Below are 23,866 nucleotides of genomic sequence, written 5' to 3' on the forward strand. Positions count from 1 at the left end.
TGTGGATTTCAGGAAACAGCAGAGGGAGCATCCCCCTATCCACATCGATGGGACAGTAGTTGAGAGGGTAGTAAGTTTTAAGTTCCTCTGCGTACACATCACAGACAAACTGAATTGGTCCACCCACACAGACAGCATCGTGAAGAAAGCGCAGCAGCCCCTCTTCAACCTCAGGAGGCTGAAGAAATTCAGCTTGTCACCAAATGCGGGCTGTATCACCGCCTGGTACGGCAACTGCTCCGCCCACAACCCGTAAGGCTCTCCAGAGGGTAGTGAGGTCTGCACAACGCATCACCGGGGGCAAACTACCTTCCCTCCAGGACACCTACACCACCCGATGTCACAGGAAGGCCATAAAGATCATCAAGGACAACAACCACCCGAGCCACTGCCTGTTCAACCCGCTATCATCCAGAAGACGAGGTCAGTACAGGTGCATCAAAGCAGGGACCGAGAGACTGAAAAACAGCTTCTATCTCAAGGCCATCAGACTGTTAAACAGCCCCCACTAACATTGAGTGGCTGCTGCCAACACACTGACTCAACTCCAGCCACTTTAATAATGGGAATTGATGGCAATTGATGTAAAATATATCACTAGCCACTTTAAACAATGCTACTTAATATAATGTTTACATACCCTACATTACTCATCTCATATGTATATGTATATACTGTACTCTATATCATCTACTGCATCTTTATGTAATACATGTATCACTAGCCACTTTAAACTATGCCACTTTGTTTACATACTCATCTCATATGTATATACTGTACTCGATACCATCTACTGCATCTTGCCTATGCCGTTCTGTACCATCACTCATTCATACATATTCTTTATCCCTTTACACTTGTGTGTATAAGGTAGTAGTTTTGGAATTGTTAGGTTAGATTACTCGTTGGTTATTACTGCATTGTCGGAACTAGAAGCACAAGCATTTCGCTACACTCGCATTAACATCTGCTAACCATGTGTATGTGACAAATACATTTGATTTGATTAGTAGTCTTGCATGATGTCTACTTTGATACTAATTAGCATTTTCAAATCTGAGAGTAAATAGAACATATTGATAAATTCACCTTGTCTGAGAGAGATCTATATGGCTATCAAAACATCACGTCAGGGTAAGCCTACACGAAGCACATCTCTTATTTTAAATGTTTCTAAAATTACCTATGGGAAAAATGTATGGTGGGAAAACAAATGGAACCATTTCCCTGTTTGACCGCTAGGTTTTATGGGTATTATAACACCTCCACTGTTGGGCTCTATTCCCAGTTATAGAACATGTTTGCCAAAACTCTATTCTGACTCCATGTGGTATGATATTTGAAATTACAGATTTGATTAAATTAATTATGCAAGTGACGGGAGCTTAAAACCTTGCACTTAATCTGTGCCAGTTTGTGCCATTGTGTGCATGCCTCCCCTCTGGCAGTCCCTACCCCTTCGGGGCGGGGTCTGCCAGGCTCTGCCCAACCACTAGGGGTGGAGACAAGGGCTTGGGGTTTTTATACCCTCAGGCTGGGCAGGGGATGGGGTGGAGCCCCAGGAGCAGGGGGGCGGGTGGGGTGGACTGGGGGCCGGCTGTAGGAAAGGAAAAGTTTGACTGGGTGGTATCATAGGGAGTCCTGTCATTTGAGTCAGGACACACATGCCTCAGCAGTGAGAGGCTCCACTCCCGTTGGTTGGCCAGCATCCCAGGGCAGACGCAAAGACAGATAGAGAGAGAGAGAGAAAAAGACTGAGACGACTGAGAATAAGAAAAAAAGGAGGAAAAGAAATACAGCAAGAAGACAAGTAGACTTGAAATTGGGAAAAACGCCAAGGAAGTGGAAGTGTCCCTTCATAGAAAGGACAAGTATTTGGATTAGAGTTTTGGTCAGGGTGGCCCCTCACAGTTTGTTCTCCCGGTAGTCTATTTTTATCTTGAGTGAGCGTGAGAGCTGAGCGGTGTGTGTTTGGACTTGACAGCCATGGCAGATCCAGCAGGCTTGCAGAAGGGGCGAGTGACTCTGACCGAGGTGTCTGACGACGACGAAGAGGTGTCTCTGGTGGCCGCAGCGGTCCAGCCCGCCACCGACAGCGATGAAGACGACCTTTCAGAAGATGTGGACCTGGTGCTGGGCTCGGGCACCAAGAGTGAGGCACAGGTCAACGGGGTCATGGTGCTGACTCTGCTAGACAAGATCATCGGGGTGGTGGACCAGATTCAGCAGACCCAGAACGGGCTGGAGACCAGACAGCAGGACATGGAGAAGTCTGTTTCTTGCATCCAGGGAGAGCTGGCCAAGCTGTCCAAGAGCCACACTGGCACGGCCAACACCGTCAACAAGATGCTGGACAAGGTGCGCAAGGTCAGCGTCAACGTGAAGACGGTCCGCACCAACCTGGAGAAGCAGGCGGGCCAGATCAAGAAGCTGGAGAGCAACGAGAACGAGCTGCTCAAGAGACGACACTTCAAGGTTCTCATCTACCAGGTGAGAGTGGGAAACGGAGGGGTGTGTATTCATACCAATGGGCTCTGAGGCCAGGCTGAATACAGGTGTGCTATCTTTTTTTGACCAGTTTGCTTACAGCAGGAAAATAATCCTGCTGGAACAGGAAATGTTAATTAATATGTGGATTATAATTAATGGACATGTTTGTAGGGGTTGATACATTTTTAGTTAGGATAAATCAATGTTTTTAAGTGGAAATTACAAACTTTTAAAAAATCTTGAACAGAATACAATTTTTTTCTGCTGCACAGGAAAATTCTCTGTGGTAACAGAGTGGAAAAATGAAGGTATCATATATGTAGTTTAGTAATGCTTATCCATGAAAGTTATTAGAAAGTGTTAGCAGTGTATCAGTGTTTGAGTGGATTAAAAGATGGATACACAGTCTCTTGTGTATGGTAGATTGTAGCAGTGGTTTGTAGTAGGCTGCTTCAGATGTGAGGTGGAGAAACCTTGTACAAGACCACTAGATTCCACCACAGGGTTGGGTGAATTCTCCATGATGCATGGGGAAATCATGAGCCGGTGCGAAATACACTCTGAACTTTATTATAACGTTACAGCAACTGTTTTAACATTCTCTCACCAGAGTGAGTGACTCTTCACTCAAGGATGAGTTTACCCTAAACTGGTACTGCTCTAGCTGGTATACTTGGCCAAAGCTATTCGGCCTCAGGCTTTCCATGACCAGTGAGTTATTTAGACCAGTGAGGTATTTAGACCAGTGAGGTATTTAGACCGGTGAGTTATTTAGACCGTGAGTTATTTAGACCAGTGAGGTATTTAGACCAGTGAGGTATTTAGACCAGTGAGGTATTTAGACCAGTGAGATATTTAGACCAGTGTTTCTTAGCTCCGAACCTCGAGGAAACCCAGCCGTACACATTTTTGCTGTAGGTCCGGACAAAAACATCTGATTCAACTCATTAGAGGGCTTGGTGATTAGTTGACAAGTTGATTCAGGTGTGCTTGTCCGGGGCAACAATACAAATGTGTTAGGAGGAACTCGAGGACTGGATTAGAGAAACACTGATACAGGAGAGGAAGCTCTTGCTTGAGAGCCGAATGCTGATGCGATGGTGTAATTTATAATTTGAGATGTGTGTGTGTAACTTATACTTTCTACTAAAACATAATGTCAAAGATTTCAACATTGGAGTTACGTGCATGTATCCCAATTTAGGATTCAGCCCTTTCTGAAAAACTCCAAACACTGTCTACCAACAGAAAATCATATTGCACAGATTGGCTATGCATGTCAAGTGTGTTAGTTAGTAGTGATACGCATCTTAGTCCCACTGGACACATACTGGTTGAATCAACATTGTTTCCACATCATTTCAATGAAATTACGTTGCACCAACGTGGAATACATGTTGAATTGACGTCTGCCCAGTGCGGTAGTTTGTATGAATAATGACACGTGGAGTGAGTTCATTGACCTTTCCCAGACCATAGTGTCTCATGGTTGACCAATACGGCTAATGCTATATAAAGCCAGACCTGTGGGACCAAATCATAAGATGACACCATAAACACAGTAGTACCGGTGGTCCACATGTGATTAAGCCAACGCCCGACCTATGACGACTGACTGTGACAGATAGTTGAAAGCCTCAACACAGTGTAAGATCTATTTAGTCCTGAAGCGGTGCCATGCTGCCTATTCATCATGGCCTAACTGGCTGGAAAACCCACAATAACTCTTGTGTGAATATAGAACTGTGGAAAGAGTCAACTCTACTCTACTATAAGTAGCTGTAGCCTACAACTATATGCTCCTCGCAGGGCTAACCAAGCTGCTTTCAAAGCGTTTCTTTTAATTCATTTTGTATTTTTGTACTCACTTTCTGCATTACCATTGATTTCCAGAGTTATAATTGATTTGTTTACAGTATGCGCTTGGGGGTATTTAGCTTCGCTTTACCTGAGCGTATACAGTGAGTGAAGATACAGTACATATATTGTTTCATGCTCAATATAAACTTGAGTATGCCCTGGTATGCATTCCTACGCTCCCCCCTCACATGTATGGCTGTCTCTTTGTATTGCCCTCTCCATAGCAACCAGCGGGGGTACTTTTCCCCTGTGTCTCAATACAGAGTAGCCTAATTACAGATTACCAGGCTGTATACCTCCCAGTCACACCACTCCAGTGTACATACATAAAGTCCTAGTCAAGCAGAGGGATTCCGTTATGATGAGTGAGGGAAAGGGAAGGGAGAGAGTGTGAATGAGTGGCAGAGAGTTGAGTCTGAACAGCCCCTCTCTCTGTGGCAGCCTGCTACTCCATGGGCTGGTGTTTTTTTAGCCTTGCGTGCTGCAATGTCTGTCTAATGGCTTGCAGCTGGCAGCCTCATGGCAGGGCGAGACTTTGGGTAGCTTGCAACCTGGCAGGGGGCAAGTTCAGTGATGTCTTGTCTCCTATTCAGACCTGGCTACAAATACATATGCCTTTGAGTATTTGGTATTTCAAATACTTTTTCTGTGTATTTGAGGATTTTCTGATAAACAGCCCAAAACACATACTTTTATTTGAGTATTTTAATGGTTATTTGTAAAAACCAAATAGTCTGCCTAATTGTATTTGACATCGTTTTCAAATACTTATTTCAAAGACTATTTTCAAATACCTGTGTTAAATGCATGGGAGTGTTTTTGAGTAAGTGTTTTTGAGTATTTCAAATACTTTTAAAGTATATTTCCAAATGCATTAAAATATTAAACTACTTGTCTTTTCAAAGAAAATATATCTGAATACTTACTTTGAATGCATGTGAAAGTAATTGAGTTCTGCTCTTATTAGCTGGCATGATTGCAGTACAGTATATCAACCAGAGGAGAAGTAAGCAGAGGAAGGACCTATTTGGAAAATACATTTTGTCTAATGCCTAAATTATATATTTGGTCTTTTAATCTTTAGAAATGCCTATAGAGGAGGTCAGTATAATGCCTTATAAAACATTGACATATTTGGGAAGAGTGATTACCAAAGACCGCATTGGCTTGCGGTCTTATTGTCAGATCCCTGTCCTGGAATGTCCACTGTGGCACTAGGTTACATTATTGGCATTTAGCAGGAACCCAATCGGAGACGGCCGGTCTTAATAAATTACCTCAGTAAAGGAGGGGCCCCCTGCTGTTTGACACACTGCTCAAATCGCCCAGTCCTGGATTCTGTCTGAGGCATTCTGACTTCTTTTACAGTCTGTGTGCGTGGGAGCAACCCAATGTGAAGTGAAAAGTATTACAACACTTTTTGGTTTCTCTGTTTACTGATGCCTTGTCATTTCCCTAAATTCATGCTTAATCAAGTTCCAAAAAAGCCATGGATGGAGCTGAAAATTCCTGTCACATTTAGTTCCTCATCCTCTCCATCACCTGTGCTTTGCCATTCAAGACAGCTAATACTTACCGTTGAACTGTGACTGTGTTAACCTTGACTCCCATATTACTCTATGAACTTTGACCCCTATGTTACTGAATGTACATTCAGAATGGTGAATGCCACTGCTGTTAATGTCTGAACTGTCAACTGTGACTCCACTCCACACCACTGTAACTGTCTGAACTGTGACTCTACCAGTAGTCAGTCGTATGAACTGTGGCCTTCATGTTGCCGTAGTCCTACACGGTTCAGTCCCAGCTCTATTTATTGCCAGCAACTGCATGGTGTCGGGTTAAAGGATACTGGAGAAGCTCGGCCAGAGAGTGACAGCATGGTGAATCAACACTGGCTCTGAGTCAGGTTTCACTCCTTCCCACTGTCTCTGTGGCAAACGCTCTCAGCTCGTTGGTGTGTGTGTGTGTGTGTGTGTTTTGGGTGACATAGGTCAAGCAGGAAAGATTCCCATCCTCTATTTGAGGACCCTGAGTCCTGTGAGCACTGCGGAGTGCTTACGAGAAAAGGTTTGAAACGTGCTTGTATCTCAATAGCCCTTCTTTGTCTTTGAGCCAACAGCGATAGCTGAGGCTCAGCTCTCCGCAACTAAGCCCAGTTGGGGCGAGGTCATGGTGGATAGCCTTGACTCCCTCCCCTCACTGTCTGATGACGTAGTGTTGGGGGAGGGTGAGTTAGGGGATGATGAGGATGACGATGGGATTAATCTCACGGAGATCCTCGAGATTACGATCACGTTCTCCCGCCCTCTCACGCCAGCTGACCTGACGGCCCGAGTGCAGTGGAGCTGCCCTTCCTCCAATAGAGTTTGGGCTCCTTCATACAGCTTCTGCAAGCGGGCTCAGGGCCCGTCAAGGGACCTATACGACAGAAAGAGACTCCAGTCCCATACAACCCCGATAAAGGAATTGCTCCCTGCGGTACCAGCTTGCCTCAGGGAAGCTGAGAGCTTGTGGGAAAAAACCCATCACTAGCAGAATTCTTGCTAAGGGTACCCCAAGCCTGAACATACACAATATAGTTTTGGCAACTCTCCCATGGTGCAGCCATCACTGGCTCACCACACCAGCCCCATGTGCTGTGTGACTAACGACACCAGCGCCTCACTGCCTCTGTTTTTCAGAAAACTAACATGGTCTTGGCCCAAGCATTTAGAGCTCTCAACGGGACCTCTTTATTGTTGAGTAATATCCGGCTGAGTTACTGGTGGAGGTGAGGAAGAAACTGAACTTGGAGACCCTAGACCCAGATGCTTGGGAGGAGATCTGTATGATTACAGACCATAGCATCCATGCCTCCTGTCGTGTCATCCAAGGATGTGGTCGTACCATGAGGCTAGTGGTGATGGGAGAAATGACACTTTGGCTGAGAATATCCAGCCTAACAGACAAAGGAAAAGTGGACCCCCTGGATGCCCGAGCGATACCAATCCTTTCCCTCTTCATCTTCGAGCCCATTGATGACCAGTGATTTCCCGGTCGGCAGTTAAAATCCTGCATATGACTAGTCCTGGCAGCTATCGTCATGCAGGGCTTATTTTTAATATTTTTATTTAACCTGGTAGATTGACTGAAAACACATTCTCATTTACAGCAATGCCATGGGGAATAGTTACAGGGGATGAATGAGTCAATTGGAAGCTGGGGATGATTAGGTGGACATAATGGTATGAAGGCCAGATGGGAATTTAGCCAGGACACCAGGGTTAACACTCCTACAATGGGATCTTTTGTGACCACAGATAGTCAGGACACCTGTTTAACGTCCCATTCAAAAGACAGCACCCTACACAGGGCAATCAATCACTGCCCTGGGATAAAATAATTCAACCCAAGGAAAGGGGGCCTCCTACTGGACCTCCAACACCACTTCCAGCAGCATCTCCCATCCAGGACCAACCCTGCTTAGCTTCAGAAGCAAGCCAGTAGTGGGATGTAGGGTGGTATGCTGCTGGCTTAGCATATCAGCAATTATCCATCCTCACTTGGAGAGAGTGGCATAGCCAGTGAGAGATAAGAAAAAACAGGCCTGCCAGATACTGATGCACACTCTCTGTTTTTGCAGTTTTTGTCGTGGAGTAGTGACTATATCATTCTCCTGCTCGCAAGAGTGTGAGGAAGATAATTATGCTTGAGAATAACCAGACAGCGGGAGACTGGCTCCTTTTATGGTCTCTCACCACATTTTCCACTCTACCTGTCTGTCCCCAACAGACACATTTGATAGGTACTTTCGAGAGAGTAGGCGGTCCTAGCAAACCCCACATGTGATACATCCCATGTCCATCATCAGAGAACTGGTGTTGCGCAAATAACTTTACGTTTTCAACTGCTGATAGTGTCAAGTGTCAAGTCAAGTGTTCCATGTTCTGTCCGTGCATGTTCCGTGATTTGCCTGTGTGAGTTTGTGCTGGCGTCAACCACAGCTGTTCTTCTCTCGTGTGAGTACACTCTGAGAATAGTCACATCCTTTCATATTACTATCATCAGGGAAACATACTGACAGGGATACTTTATAATTAAACCTGGATCGACAGAAGAACACACAATCCACACACATAATCTCTTTCTTTCTTTCTCTCTGAGGGTCCCAGCAGCAGCTGACAGTGTTGTGGCAGCCTAGGGCAAAGCTACATCTCATGGCCCTCTCTCAACTTCAAATGTCCCTTGACCCATCTTCTATCACCCCACCCTCTCTCCCTCTCCTCCTCCTCTACTCCTCCTCTCCTCCCCTCCTCCAGGGATGCTTCAGAGGTGTCTGTGGACCAAGGCCTTCCGCCCATCTGATCATTGCATTGAGGGTGTAGCATGGACTGTCAGTCCACTCATTCATCTGTTATTGAAGACTCAAGATCACCATACTTTGTGAGGATATGTGTGTCTATGATGGATGAGTCTCTTCAGCATCCCTGTACTGCTCTAGCACGGAGTCAGGGGACAGTGACAGTCCTGTATCACAGGAGACATCCAGCTTCTCAGTTACAACTTGTCTCCCCCAGTCTCTGTCCCCAACCCCAGGCAAACATGGCAGCACTTCAGAACCAATTACCTCAAGCTTGTGACACCTCTATGATCTAGTCGGGGACTAACCAGTCCTCCAAAGACTCACTGTGATAACTGTGGGAGAACCGGGGATGGGTGTGATGATAACGTACAGTAGGGTGGAGAGAGAGGGGAATGGAGAGGTAGACAGCAGACCAAGTTGGCACTGATTCATCCCCTTGGAATCTCCCACCTTCCCTCACTCTGTCTCTCACTCCCCTCCGGGTCAATCTCTCCTGTCATCCATACTCCTACACCCCCCCCTCCGGTTCCTGCAGCTTGTGGAGAGATGTCTGGCAGGCTCTACATTTCACTGTTGTGTGTCAGCTCTTCTGTAGAACACTGGCCGAGAGATTCAATACTAGGTTCATTGTGCGTTTGCGTGTGTGAAACGTTAGTTGACTGCCCCTCTCCCGCACTGTTCACATTTCTGAATGACACACTGACATGGCGTTATGTTCTATGTTGAGTGAAAATTCAGGAGTATTATATCAGTTTTGGTACAGTTCATGTACAGTTTATTTAAAGTCTATCCCTTCATGCCCTTTCACCTTAATTACACTCACCTTATTGTTATTTTTGTTCTAAGATGTCTGCCCGAGTATTCAGGGGATCCTAAATGTTGTATGGACAGAACAGAAGGAAGACCACAGCCATAATAAGCCAGGAAAAAGGGGGAGCCCTCGTTTTGACAAGGAGATCCTACATTCTTGTATGTTTGCGTCAAATAAAATGTTCCTCTTCTTTCCTCCGGTGTGGGTTTTCCTTGAACATCCTGAGTTCACTCCAAACCACAGGCTCTCTCTGTTGGCTCTCCCTCCCATCATCACCATCTTTATCATGGCCCAGGAACAGACTGGAACAGCCTGGAGCCAGCTAGCTACATGGACTGTATCTATTGGCAAAGTGTAGCAGTCTGTGCTCCTCTAATGATTATCTCCCTCTTCTCTCATATCTGTTCTGGCTTTAGGATGAGTTCAGCCAAGAGCACTGAGCTGTCATTCATTTTGTTTTTTCTTTCCCTTTTATACTTGGGAAAGATCAAAAAGCGCTGCGATAGGTGCACTTGCATAGGTTTCACATCACAGTATCATGTATGTAATGTAATCAGGCAATGTATGCCTGATTTCAAATCAACCCCTGGCCCCTAACACAAGACACGGATATAGAAACAGATATACCAGACATGACTGGGTAAGTTCAATCATTTAGCTCCACCTAATAACTCAGAGAGCTTGGTAGACTTTCAGCCTTATTGCTTACACAGTTCTGTCAGATCTAGGAGGGCTTTGCCGTGGTCTGGTCTGGTGGTAGTGCAGCGTGCCGCTAAAACCCGACTACATATGCCCCCCAGCGGCAGTGGTTCTATCCACCTCTCTTCTGTCTTTCTTTACACCTCCCTCTACCGTAAGAGTCCCCGACTAGATTCCGAGTGGATGATCTGGGGCACGGAACATAATTATAATCATTTGTAGACTGCAAATTGACAGAATGAAGCCCAAACACATGTTGAAGATCCCTGCTCCACCCTATCACACCCAGTGGTAAAAGCTATTCTCCTTCTAATAATTTCTTTACAAAGATCAATGGGGTCATGAAGGTTGACAGATCTGTCTCATAGCTAGTATCTGGGTGTCATGGCTGTGTGAAGGCTTGATAAGGGATTGGCTGATAGACAGTGTGACTCTTGCGTACAGGGTTTTATATCACTGCCAGTGGGATATGTGCAGCAGAAAGAGGAACCATGCTATTCCTGAGGCTGAAGGCCAGTGGCCCTCAGACACTGCCAAACTGAACACAGTATATTACCCTGAAACCACTGTAGTGTGTGTCTCTTTGTCCATGCCTATTTATATATTAGCAGTAGACTTTACAACTGGAGCACATGCAGCATTGTTAACAATGTGCATGGTTCACGCTGGGCTCATTTTGATGCTGTTGGGGGCGAGAGGTGGGGTCCTGTTGGGAAACAACATCACTTGTTGTTGTGTCGTCTGACTCGCAGACCCACAAGACTGTTGTTTCCTGCTGCCCGTTAGCTAATTCAGCTCTCATCCTGTCAATGAGTGCATGTGTGTGTACTTGTGAGCGAGTGTATGGGTCAAAGCCTTTACTCTTGCACTTGAGGACCAAATTAAGGGGACCAGATGAAGTCACTGTGAGCTGCACTTATTAAGATATACAAACATGAACTACTCGTATGACCCAGATGTCTACACTGGGCTCAACCGCCCACTGCCCTCTTGGCTTACAGGCCTCGCTCCCACAACAGAAGACATGATTTGCCAGGCAAGCTAAAGGTCAGGGCACCTGTCCATCCGCCACTCAACGTTCCTGGGTTGGTCAACAGATTTCCAGTCCACAGAATTGTGGGATCTGAGGCAACCGCTGAAAACATGTTACTTACTGTACGTTGTAGCCTACGCTCTAGCCGTTACTTCAAAGGCCACTGCCAAGATCGTAATAACTCAGCCAAATTTTTCAGAAACCGTGTAAAAGAAAATCTGCTCTGGTGCTTTGATTATAAATACTCTTGAAACGATGTGGAATGGAATGGCGGAGGGTCCTGTTTCATAGAGGGAGACTTGATTTAGCCACCAGCAGCACAGAACGATGGTGTCAGTGTGTGTGTGTGTGTGTGTGTGTGGATGTGCCTCCGTGTTTCTGTATCTCTGTGTGCACACCTGTGTCTTTGTGATTGTGTACGGCTATTCAGATGTCAACATCAAAACATAGTGCATAACATATTTCTATTCAGAGAGTGTGTCCTGCAGTTCCAGGTGCAGCTGTGTTAGCTGGTGACATGTGCCTGCTGCTCGGACTGTGTGTTCCTGGCGCTGGCCTGTGAGTTATATCCTGTCACTGAGATCTAGGCAGGGCACTGGGTGGGTTATGGCCACTCATAACTCTGATTATTAAACTAGCAGACTGCACACAGAGGGCATTAGACTGATCATGCTTTTTAAATGGTTTCTTATTAAGGAGCTTTCGTGGGTGGATGGAGGGTTTGATACTGGCTTTAGTTGCTATTACTCTTCCTATATGTCACCCTTATTAAGAAACACCACTGCCTAGAACTACTTAACACCTCTCTCTCTGAGAGGGAAGACATTTAAGGTAATAGAACTCATGCCTCTCACACAGGTGTGTTGATGTCAACTATGAGGTATGAACTTCAGCGGTAGAGATTCTGACAACTCTGGCATATCTCATAATAGGACATTAATCAGTCGTCTCGGGTGGCCTAACCTTCCACCAGAGGTGGACGAGGGGAAGGAGAACACGTTGGATGGTGTTGGTCCCCATAACCTCCAGGGATGGTCTGATAAGGTATACCAAAACAGAGGCTGCCACACACCTGACGAGCAGACCAAGGCTGAGAACAAAAGCTCTTCCTCGAATGTCAAACTTTTCCCATTAAAACATCCCCCTCCCTTCCCCAAGGATGTGCCCTTTAGATAAAGCAGAATCAGTTACGCAGTGGAGACAGTTAGAACAAAGGGCAGACTGACATGACGCAGGATTAATGGCTTGATGTGTGTCTTATGTTATTAGGCAGGAACGATGGCTCCATTAATCAGTACTACTGCCCAATGCGATCTGATACAGACTTTATATCTAAACTGTCAACCTGGTGTTAATGTTAGACGCTGGGAGCAGATCCCAGTACAGACATTACAGAATCACTACGTTAGAGAGTCAGACGTGCCAATCCTACAGAAAAACATGTGGAAAGGCAAAGGTTCCATGATGGCTGGTGATGCCATGTTGACAGTGGTTGTAGTTGTAGGGATTCCAGTGGCTGTAGTCATGGAGAGAGGTTGAGGGGATTAGCTGAGCCTTAGAAAGGGATATATCCCTGCCAGACTCCTGTGTGGTGAGGTCACACATAGCTCTGAAAGAAACCCCAAGGAACTCCCTTCCGGTGTCAAACAAGATGTACACCACAATTGTGCCCAAATAGAATACAGGGAACTTTTTCAACCTGGCTGTCTGGAATTCAGTTTGGAAAGGGAGAGGTCCTGGTGGCAAAGGTGTAGGGTGTATTTCCACTGCTTCATTTCATGTGAAGCCATCACAGTTGGGCTATGTTACATTGTTTGTCATAGTGGGATGGTGAGATCAGAGAGGAGCAAAACGTGTTGCACAGAATTCCCTTTGTACTCCTCAACTGCATCATGATGGTGGTCATGAGGATTCCCCAGGATGCTCGAGGTAGACGGAACGAGAACCTGATCTCTGTGCCTTGGCTGCGTCTAATTGAACTAAAATAGTGAGCTGGGATGCATAGACTACCCCACTCCCTTCTGTAACAGCTTCTTGTAAATAACGATTCTCATTATAGTCGTGTGTTAAATGTGTTGAGCCCCAAAATACTATACCTATAGGAGGTTTAAGCAACGGAAATGTACAGTAGCCTGTAGTACATCAGCTGCTAGCACCATGTTTATAACTGCCAGGGGCCCTCCACCCTCTGCTCCTGTCGTAGAAGGGCCCCAGATGGGTCATTGTGAAAGCTGAAGGCACAGCTGCATACTGCAGACTGGGGCTAGACAAGATCAGACAGCTGCCAGAGTGACTCACGAGTCATGCCTCTCATCTCTGCCCCAGGAGGAATGGGGGAGGGAGGTCACGGGCATCTGATTAAGATGGTAGTAGAGGTCATTTATAACAGATGTAGGATCTTAATTTGATTGCGCTTTTGCTACTGAGAATTTTCCTGCACAGCATGAAATGCAAACTTGTAGTATATTCAAGGCTTAAAAAGGATTGTAATTTTCATTTTAAAATGTCAGACTTGATATTCCCTATCGGAAAATGTATCAAAAAAATGTAAATTCATTATAATCCATATAATAATTCACATTTACTTTTGCTGAAGGATTATTTTCCTGCTGTAGTGAAGTGGCTCATATTAAGATCCTACATCTGTAGGTAGATGTCCATTGCCTGGTAAAACCCAAGTAGCACTTCTTACCTCACTAGGCTTCATCTCTTGTTCTTGTGAAATATCTGATGCATGTAGGAGAGTACCAGAGTAAAGGGTTGGCATCAATCCTAATGTCATCCAAACATGTTCTGATCTACATTCCCAAAACTTTTGTTGTGAAAACCTTCAGTTCCATCCAAAAGGGCATGGACAGTCATTTACAAAACAATTTGGTCTGTGACATTCCTTATCTACAACAATTATCAAATCCACATGACATTTTTGATAGGTTATGAAAGACCAACAGACATTAATATTAGGTTTATTTAATTGACATTATAAAATGCTGATGTCATAGGACTGTGACTGATGTCTAGGGAGAGAGAGTCTGAGAGTGTAGCTTTGTGTTGCAGAAAAGGGGCCCTGGGCTTGCTAGGAGACGAAAGAGTGCCCTTATAGCCATAGCTGCTGTAGTTTTTAGCTGTGGTTTGGACAACTATTTGCTCTGTTGTCGTCCATGGCAACTAGTGTGTGCTTAATAATGATCCGCAGTGCCTATGAGTCAGAGGCAGAACACTCAAACTCAGAGAAAAATAACCAAACTAGAAAGCCTTTTAAGGTTTTAATAGTAGGTGCCAAAACAGGATAGGCTTCATGTAGCATCGATGGGGAATGCAGGACATTATATGTTAAGAGGCCTGCTTACCACTGTACCTTCAATTTTCCTTCTCTCTCTCTCTAATAAGTACACACACACTCTCTCTCATTCACTCTCTCTCTCTCTCTCTCTCTCTCTCTCTCTCTCTCTCTCTCTCTCTCTCTCTCTCTCTCTCTCTCACACACACTCTCTCTGTTATTTCAGTCTCAGTCAGTAGAATGCATGACTTGTTTACTGTGTTCTCTGGGCCTCAGGCTGGTTTGCGTGTTTTCAGAATACCTCCTAGGGAGTGTTTCCCTCAGAGAGACGACTCATGAGCAATAGACAGTCGACTTGCCTGGACTCAGCACCCTGCATAGGATACACTGTCATAGCCAACACACACTGTACACAAACACACACAGTATTGCACATAGAGATTTACAGACACTCTTGTTCCACATACACACAAACATGCGTGTGCCGCACGCACGCACACACACTCACTCTCACACACACGCAAGCACGCGCGCACACACAGACAGACAGACAGACAGACAGACAGACAGACAGACAGACAGACAGACAGACAGACAGACAGACAGACAGACAGACAGACAGACAGACAGACAGACAGACAGACAGACAGACAGACAGACAGACAGACAGACAGACAGACAGACAGACAGACACACAGTGTAACCAGTGCTAAATCTCCTCCATCTGCTAGCTTTTCCATGAGCTGTAATTCACCCCCCCCCCCCCCCAGGCCACTCTCCCTTTCAAGCCGAGCAAAGAAAGAGACATTAAAAAACAGAGCTCCCTCTTCCTTTCTGTGAAGACTCACACACACTCAACAAACCACATTCTCCACAGGCACTCCTTCAAGCATAGTAGCGTACACACTCACATGTAGACCAGACTTTTCCACGGCTAGAGTGGGATGAGAGAGGAGGGTAACACAGGGACACTCATGGAGTTTCCATTTCCGTGCTCTCTCCGTTCCCTCTCTCTCTCATTAATCACACACAGGGAGAGCTACTGATGGCTGCGAAGACGTGCATTTCCTTTCCTACATGATTTTAATCAGGCTGCGTCGGGGCACCACCTCGACACAGGAGATGGCGATGCCCTCAATGATGTAGCGTCCTACGTTTGGATGACTTCCCCAGAATGCCCGGCTGAGCAGTTTTTCCATTGCCTGCAGCCTCTTCCTGTTCCAGACTTCACAGCTCCTGATTGTTATTCTGCAGTGAGGCTCTGAGTGAAGGTTCTGAGAGTCAACAGGGTCTGACTCTGGAAGAACCAAGGGCTGGTTGGGGGAAAGAGCTTTTTAATGGGTTTTAGTCTAGACATAGTGGCTGGCTGGCATCAGAGAACTCTGCCCTCTCAATTTGTTCTCTCAGTTTCTATGTGGCATTGTACCGAGGTGGGCGAGGCACCCATCATCTTATTACATCACCCCAATGGAATCAGTGGTAGGCCAGGCCAACATGCTGCTTAGGGGTAATGCACTGTTTGGCTATAGCAAGACTGTTGATATTAGTATGATGATGACAGTTATGTTCTGAATCTAATCTGTCCCATAGAACACCGTACCGTAGCGTTTTAGTACAGTAGTTCCTCCGATGGGGTGTCATCATCCTCCATAGTCGTTTATCGGGCTAATCTTCACACCCCACCTGGGGCGATATTCCACAATGGTGGTTGCCGTGGTGACGTGCTCCTGTGTTTATCTGTTGCCCTGTTGAGGACTGGGAGGAGAGGCTAGGAGGGGAGGGGGCAGAATGTTACAGTGGCTAGTATCCAGGGAATGGTGGATGGAATCCGGAGAGAGGGAAAGGCAAGCCCGAAATAAACACACACACTGCAAGCAGAGTAGGACACAGCACCAGATAAGGAAGCGATGGTCATTTTATGATAGGTTCCACTAGTGCCATTGTGAACATCAGAACAGCACAAGGATTAATAAGGGGAAGGGTGTGGTATTGGTTAATGCTGATGCAAAAATACAGTATATGAAACGTATGAACATAATATCTGCCTGTCAGTGATGAGGTAGGATGTTCAGTATGCCAGAATAAACCAAAGTACGGAATTCAAAATCACAATTTGTCTCAGAACATATGTTGCGGGCTTGAACATCACATTATCCTGTTTAACAGTGCACGCTGCTCCAGTCAATTTGTCTCAGAACATATGTTGCAGGCTTGAACATCACATTATCCTGTTTAACAGTGCACGCTGCTCCAGTCAAGTACTTTTTAAAATGTATTTCATCATTGCAAAAAACACTCACATCTCCCCCGGTACAAGAGTAATGAAAGCTATCACAAAAAGCCTTGGCTTTGCACAAGCTGTGATCCCGAGCTGCTTGTTTGAACTATGATGAAGCAAATAGAAAGTGTCAAGGGATTGTTGCCTTGACGATAACAAGGGGAGAAAGGAAAGTGATACTAATTGAGGTGGAGGAGGGCTAGATGCTCTGGGAGTACACCTACACAGGAAGCAACAAATGATAAAGAACAATTTAATATGTGGTAACAGCAGGGTGGAGAGGTAGGAGAGGACAATGAGTACACCTTTCATGAGATGTTAAAGAAACATTACAAACCTGCTTTCATGTGTCACAATGATGCAAATCTCCACCTTTAACCTTATTACTGTGACGGGTTGCCATGGCATTGTTTTTACATTGGCAGTTCCTGACCGAAATAGTTGATTAAAGCGATACAGATCTGTTCCATCGCAGTGACTCAAATTATGCCCAACTCTGTCAACAGGCCAAACCCAGCTAACGGACGGATTATCTCCCCCAGCCATCGCCTTGGGAATCAATAAGCAGTGTGATTACGCGACACATTGCAAAGTAGACAGGGAAAGGGGAATGACAGTGGAGATGAGCGTTTTATTTTTAGGCAGAGGAAGAGAAATGGAGAACACACAAAGCAAACATGGGGCCTCACAAGTGGCACAGTGGTCTAAGACACTGCATCTTAGTGCTAGCTGTGCCACTAGAGATTCTGGGTTCTAATCCTGGCTCTGTCGCAGCTGGCCGCGACCGGGAGACCCATGGGGCGGTGCACAATTGGCCCAGCGTCGTCCAGGTTAGAGGAGGGTTTGGCCGGCAGGGATATCCTTGTCCTATCGCGCCCTAGTGACTCCTGTGGCTGTCCGGGCGCAGTGCACACTGACACGGTTGCCATGGTTGCCATGATTGCTAGGTGTACTGTGTTTCCTCCGACACATTGGTGCAGCTTCCGGGTAAAGTGGGCATTGTGCCAGCGGCTTGGCTGGGATGTGTTTCGGGGGACGCACGGCTCTCGACCTTCGCCTCTCCGTATGGTAGTTGCAGCAATGAGACAAGACTGTAATTACCAATTGGATACCACGAAATTGGGGTAAAAAAAACTAAGTTGAGATGAGCTCACCAACCCTCAGATAACACAGTTGTGATTGATTACAAGCCGACCTATCCCCATTCCCCACAATGCTCTCAATGTGAGATCACACACACATGGCAGGGGAGAGAGGAAGGTGACTCAGTTCAGACAATCAGGACTGGGCCAGTTTCCCAACATATCTGGACAGTGTGTACAGAGACAGAGAGAGTGTCGAGACAGACAGGGTTAAAGAGTTTAGAGAGAGAGAGAGAGCGATAGAGAAGCAAGAGACACTTGAAGACATAAGTGATACTATAGAATTTTACAGAATGAGTGAAAGTCAAATGTAAATACAATCTAATACGAGGAATAAAATAAAATACACAAGAATGGAGCTATATAGAGGGAGTACCAGTACCGGATCAACAAGGTATTTGAGGTAGATATGTAGATGAAGGCAGGGTAAAGTGACTAGGCATCAGGATAGATAATAATAAGAGTAAATTAAAGAACAGAGTAGCAGCAGCATATGTTGAGTGTAAAAGGGTGTGTGTGTAGTGTAGTGTAGTGTAGGGTGTGAGTGTACATATAGTCTTATGAGTGTGCATAGAGTCAGTGGAAAGTGTTAAGTGTGATGTGTGACGTGAGCAGCGCTATGATGGGACAGGGACAGGGCGGGGCAGTGACAACAAAGACATAGCTATCTCTATGGGTTGCAGGGTCAGAGGGGTATGCTAGGATTAGCATAGGGCAATAGGAGGGATAACATCCTCTGCATATTCCTGGTCTCCCTCAGTGGATATTCAGCAATACAGCATTTCTCTAACGTTGTGAGAGAAAAAAATCACTGAGACGCTGAGTGAGTGGCAGCTGTCAGAGAAGCATAGGTGTCAAGTTTTGGACAGGTGGGCCGTGTGTGAGTATTTGTGAATGTCAGTATGAAGTACTGGTTTTAGGAACAGACAATGCCTTCTCTGATGGGGCGTCCCTTTACCGGCTGCAAGAACTTTCTTGTCCTCTAGATGGAGTGCAAGACTGTATGATCCAGTCCATTGGAAATACTGAGAACATTTGCCGTTATTTTGGTTATACTTGAAACTAGTGTCAGGGTCTTCTCGGCCAAACTAATTGGTAAATGTTCAGTACACAAAATAAGTGTAATCACCAACAGCTTGTGAAAGAGCATGTCATACAGGTTTGTATGGTGCCAAATATTGAAACTAGCATACTGAGCCAACTAGACACAAGCATTTCCTGCTATTGGTAAACTACCTCACTGCACACTCCTACCTCGCTGAATCATTGCGATAACTGTGGTAAATGTTCTCCTGGTGTATCTCATGCATACATACTCTCTCTCTCTCTCTCTCTCTCTCTCTCTCTCTCTCTCTCTCTCTCTCTCTCTCTCTCTCTCTCTCTCTCTCTCTCTCTCTCTTTCTCTCTAATAGGCTTTTCAGTCTTAGTGAGTGTAAGGATGGATACCAACAACCTTTCAAATGTCACTGGTAGTCCTACCTCTTTACAACTCATCTTAGTAGTTATATTACATAACCTAAACCTTTGGTGTGGTTGTCACACAACCGGCAGGGAAACACATAACTAGACATTTGACTCAACCATTAAACTTATTTTTCCACAACCCATTGCTGACGAAGTGTGATTTTCAATCTGACTAAAGTCTCTCACTCTCAAATGTTACATCAGTCACAGTCTGCAGGTTCACATACAAACAGAGGTTTCAGGCAGACTTTATGTAAAGTATTGTAGTCATTCATTCTAGGGTACATATGGAAAGTTTGTGCTATTGGCTGGACAGTATTTCATTGTCTGTGCTGATTTTGGAGTCTTGGTCAGTTTGTATTGTATGACCATTAGATGGGGTTGGCCACCAGTAGCAGTCATGTTTCATATATTTTTTTTCTGCGACTGATAAATATAAAGTTACATATCTGAGGCAAGCCATGAATATGAATAATTTATCACACACATAAATGTCAAATTTCATTTCCATCTCAGAGCCCACATTCATATGAATTGATATTAATTCATTTTCTCTGCCTCTGGCTTTAACGTGACACTTCAATATAATCTCTATAATCATGCAGTCAATTTGAAAATGTGTGTATATATATATATATATATATATATATATATATATATATATATATATATATATATATATATATATATATATATATATATATATATATATATTGGACAAATCCCATTCTGTGAACACATTGTTCCCTATGAATGAACACATTAGGATGGGAACAGCTTATCTCCTTCAGAGCACTGATATATAATGAGGTAGATTTAATATTGTCTTTGCAAACTCATGCTTGAAAACAAATAAAATATAAAATGGTAAAACAGAGTAAAGAAATATGTAATACTGTCCTAGTCTATCAGCTGGCTGCAAAACAGGATCTGCTGTGGTTCTTTTGACCCTAACTGGAGCCTTAAACATAAACGTTCATACTTATCTTGTATGTTGACTCTTCCTGTTGTCTAACCTCATCCACTCTCTCCTTTGTGTCTTCACAGGATGAGAATAAGGCCGCTAAAGCCTCTCTAAAGTCATCCAAGGTGGCAGAGAATGCAGCTGAGGGCTGCTCTGTGGAAGGGGGGCTGGAGCAGATCCCTGAGGAGGAGGGTGAGGCGGCGCTCACTGGCCTCAACTCAGACGAGGAGGTGGAGATCGAGGAGATCATCGAAGAGTCCCGGGCGGAGAAGATAAAACGCTCCAGCAAGGCGCGCGTGGACAACATCAAGAAGGCCTTCTCCAAAGAGCAGAGGGAGAAGAGAGCGCAGAAGACCAAGGACAACCTGGAAAAGACCAAGCAGAAGACCAGGGATAACCTGGAGAAGACCAGGCAGAAGACCCACGACAAGCTAGAGAAGACCAAGCATAGCCTGGAGAAGAAGATGGGCAAGCTGGGCAACAAGATGACCCCCAACATGGAGCGGAAGGAGAAGCTAAAGGGCTCCAAGGAGATGTTGAAGAAGTCTCTGACCCCCGACCACACCGTCTACGCCCGCTCCAAGACGACCGTGTACCGCGTGCCGCCCTTCACCTTCCACGTGAAGAAGTTCCGGGATGGAGACATGGAAGTGGTGCACACAGAGGGCACAGAGATGGTGGAGGTTGCCGAGAATGAGGCCCTGCAGGCGGGAGAGGGAGATGTGGAGGTGGAGGAGCTGGTAAGAGTAGTCGACACCCCAGAGATGGCTGCTGTCCTGGAGTTGGATGAAGAGGAGGAGGAGCTGGTGAGAGTAGACACCCCAGAGATGGCAGCTTTCCTGGAGGTGGCTGAGGACCAGGTGGCAGAGCATCTGATCAGGCTGGAGAGTAAAGTCCCTGTGGTGAAGACAAGCATGAAGACAACCAGCAAATAACTCTGTCTACAGGGCCCAGCAGGATTAGAAGAATGATATGATAGAGGGATGAGGAGAGTAAAGAAGAGGAGAGAAACATACTACATTTGGATGACAGTGACACAGCATGCATGATAAGGACTGTCGGGACAGTGTTCACAATCTATTCATCTTATAATAAAAATAATAATAACATAATATGCCATTTAGCAGACGCTTTTATCCAAAGCGACTTACAGTCATACGTGCCTAAGGAATTAGGAATTACTTTCAATGTAGTATTTGCTGTTCTAGACAAGAACAACAAAAAACTTTAACCAAGGCTCGCATTTTTGTTTCTTCCTTACATATTTTCTTGTCTTTGTGAATGACTCTGGTTGGTCTAGTCTGGGATTTTGCTTGTTGATATAATTGTGTTTATTTTTTTGTTTTTGAAATAGAATAACCACAATGCTAATGGAATAAATAGTAGTTTCTATTGTGATTTGATGTCCAATAATTGCTAACGTAGGACATACAGTACATAACAGTGTATATGGAAATATCCCCCCTAGGCACAGACGTCAATTCAACATCTATTCCACGTTGGTTCAACGTCATTTCCTTGAAATTATGTGGAAACAAAGTTGATTCGACCAGTGTGTGCCCAGTGTTGGGGTATCTTGAGATTTTCTGATTTGATGGTCGGTGGTGATGTGATGTGCAGGTCAGAGAAATTATGTTTTGACAAATGAAGAGTAAGAGCACAATCTGGAAACATCTAAAGATGGTTTCAACGTGCATGGGAAGTGACACAGGGGACCCTCTTTTCCTTGGCTGAAGAGTTTACAGATCAGTTAAACAAATGTTCACAGCCATTTTGAGCAGCCAGATTTCTACTGTATGAGTGGGCATACAAGCTCTGTCAACATGTCAAGGATTTGAAAGGACGAGATAGATAAGATAAGGATAAAGATTAATAAAGCTAGTTTTCATTTTTCTTAGAGAAGCACTATGAAGCTTTCATTTCTGATTGATTGTTTTCGGAGGACCGAGAGGGAGGGTCACGACAAATGCAACATTAAAAAGACGAGGAAAAGACTCACTGATTGGCATATATGGAACTATTTTTGTGTGTGTGTAACGTTTCAGCTACAAATCTTGAGCCAATCAGGGAAAAACTAGTGTACCTTTAAATGATGTTATGGGGTGGATGGGTGCCAGGTGTGTAAAGTAATCCTTCTCTTTAATTATTTCAAAAGTTTTTCACGTATAAAACAGGATCGCAACAGATCCTATTTTTTTGGGGTTTTGAAATGGAGAACGAGAAGGATGAAGGATTAGTGACGACTTCAAAGAGATCTGAATTTAGTTGCATTGTTTTGCCTTCCTTTTTTTAAAGAATGTTTCATAAAGTTTCTAAGTTGTACTATATTGTGATATCTGGAAAATAGTTATCTTACTCTCAGTTTTAAGTTACCAGTGTAACCACCAAACTACCTGGTTGTTACTAGGACTGGTCACTGATGACAGGAGAATTACATTTTGAGCCGTCTTTTAATCAAAGGTTCCTAGTGCCGTCGTTCTGTAGAAGTTAACTTGTTTCACTGTTCTTTTCTCTCACTGTGCTTACATGATAATGTTAATAAAAATACAAATAAAAAAACATGTTTAATTGTACTGACACACATTGTACAAATGTATGCATGTATGCTCACAGTGCTACAAGAATCATGCCTGTACTGTACATATATGCTATAATAAGCACAGAAATAACTGTGTTAACCTGCCACGTTACTGTTACTCCAGAGGCTTCTCTCCTGGAAGAGGAGTCTGTCTGAGATTGACAGAGCCTTGCTTATTGAATCTATCACCATGGCCACAGCTAACGACAGGATATATCCAGCACTTCACCTGGACTGCATTGGGTGCTGTAATTGTGGGGAGACAAAGGAGAGAATCTTGTAGGAACCCCTCCAGCACAGGTCAATGTGCCAGGTGACAGTTAAATGAAAGTCTATAGTGACATACAGAAATGTAAGTGCTATCCAATTTTGTTTGTGCCGGCAGCAAATTACAAGGGATTGTGAATAATGACATGGCAGTTACAAAGGTGAACAAATAAAATACATGTCCTTTCCTGGACCTCAGTCTCTGTCTATTTCAATTACTTGTCAGCTTGTTTGTGCCTGTGTGGTCTGGCAAGGGTCTGATATAGGGAGACGATGGTGATTAGAATGGATGATTTAAGTTTGACGTGAAGTGAGACCAGTAAATGCAATACAAGCTAAAAGCTGTTGTCTCGTGTTCTTTCTCTACCTACAAGACATGCCTCTGGAAAACAAAGTAGTGAGACTATGTACAGAAGGACTGAAAGCACATGTAGAAAAGCTCCAGAAGGCTTTTCTACGTGTCTCCATAGCTCTCTGTGTCTGACCGACCTTGATAAAGGGGCCGGGGTAGGGAGGGGAGGTCTCTGTGGAACACCATTAGGATAATCAATGAGGCAGGAATCTAATTAAGGAGAGTGCTTCCTCTGAGGAGAGTGAGACGGAACACAGAGAGAGGACGTGTGTGTGTGTGTGTGTGTGTGTGTGTGTGTGTGTG

General features: G+C 44.8%; 1 protein-coding gene across 1 annotated transcript; it reads left to right on the plus strand.

Moving 5' to 3' along the window:
• Positions 1–1,635: 1,635 nt before the first annotated feature.
• Positions 1,636–23,404, plus strand: LOC124000620 (caveolae-associated protein 1-like). Its single transcript, XM_046307135.1, has 2 exons — positions 1,636–2,490; positions 20,450–23,404. Exons 1-2 carry the CDS (start codon positions 1,987–1,989, stop codon positions 21,299–21,301), a joined length of 1,356 nt encoding a protein of 451 aa, XP_046163091.1. The 5' UTR covers positions 1,636–1,986; the 3' UTR covers positions 21,302–23,404.
• Positions 23,405–23,866: the final 462 nt, after the last annotated feature.

The sequence above is a fragment of the Oncorhynchus gorbuscha genome, linkage group LG16, assembly GCF_021184085.1.
Source record: "Oncorhynchus gorbuscha isolate QuinsamMale2020 ecotype Even-year linkage group LG16, OgorEven_v1.0, whole genome shotgun sequence".
Lineage (NCBI taxonomy): Eukaryota > Metazoa > Chordata > Actinopteri > Salmoniformes > Salmonidae > Oncorhynchus > Oncorhynchus gorbuscha.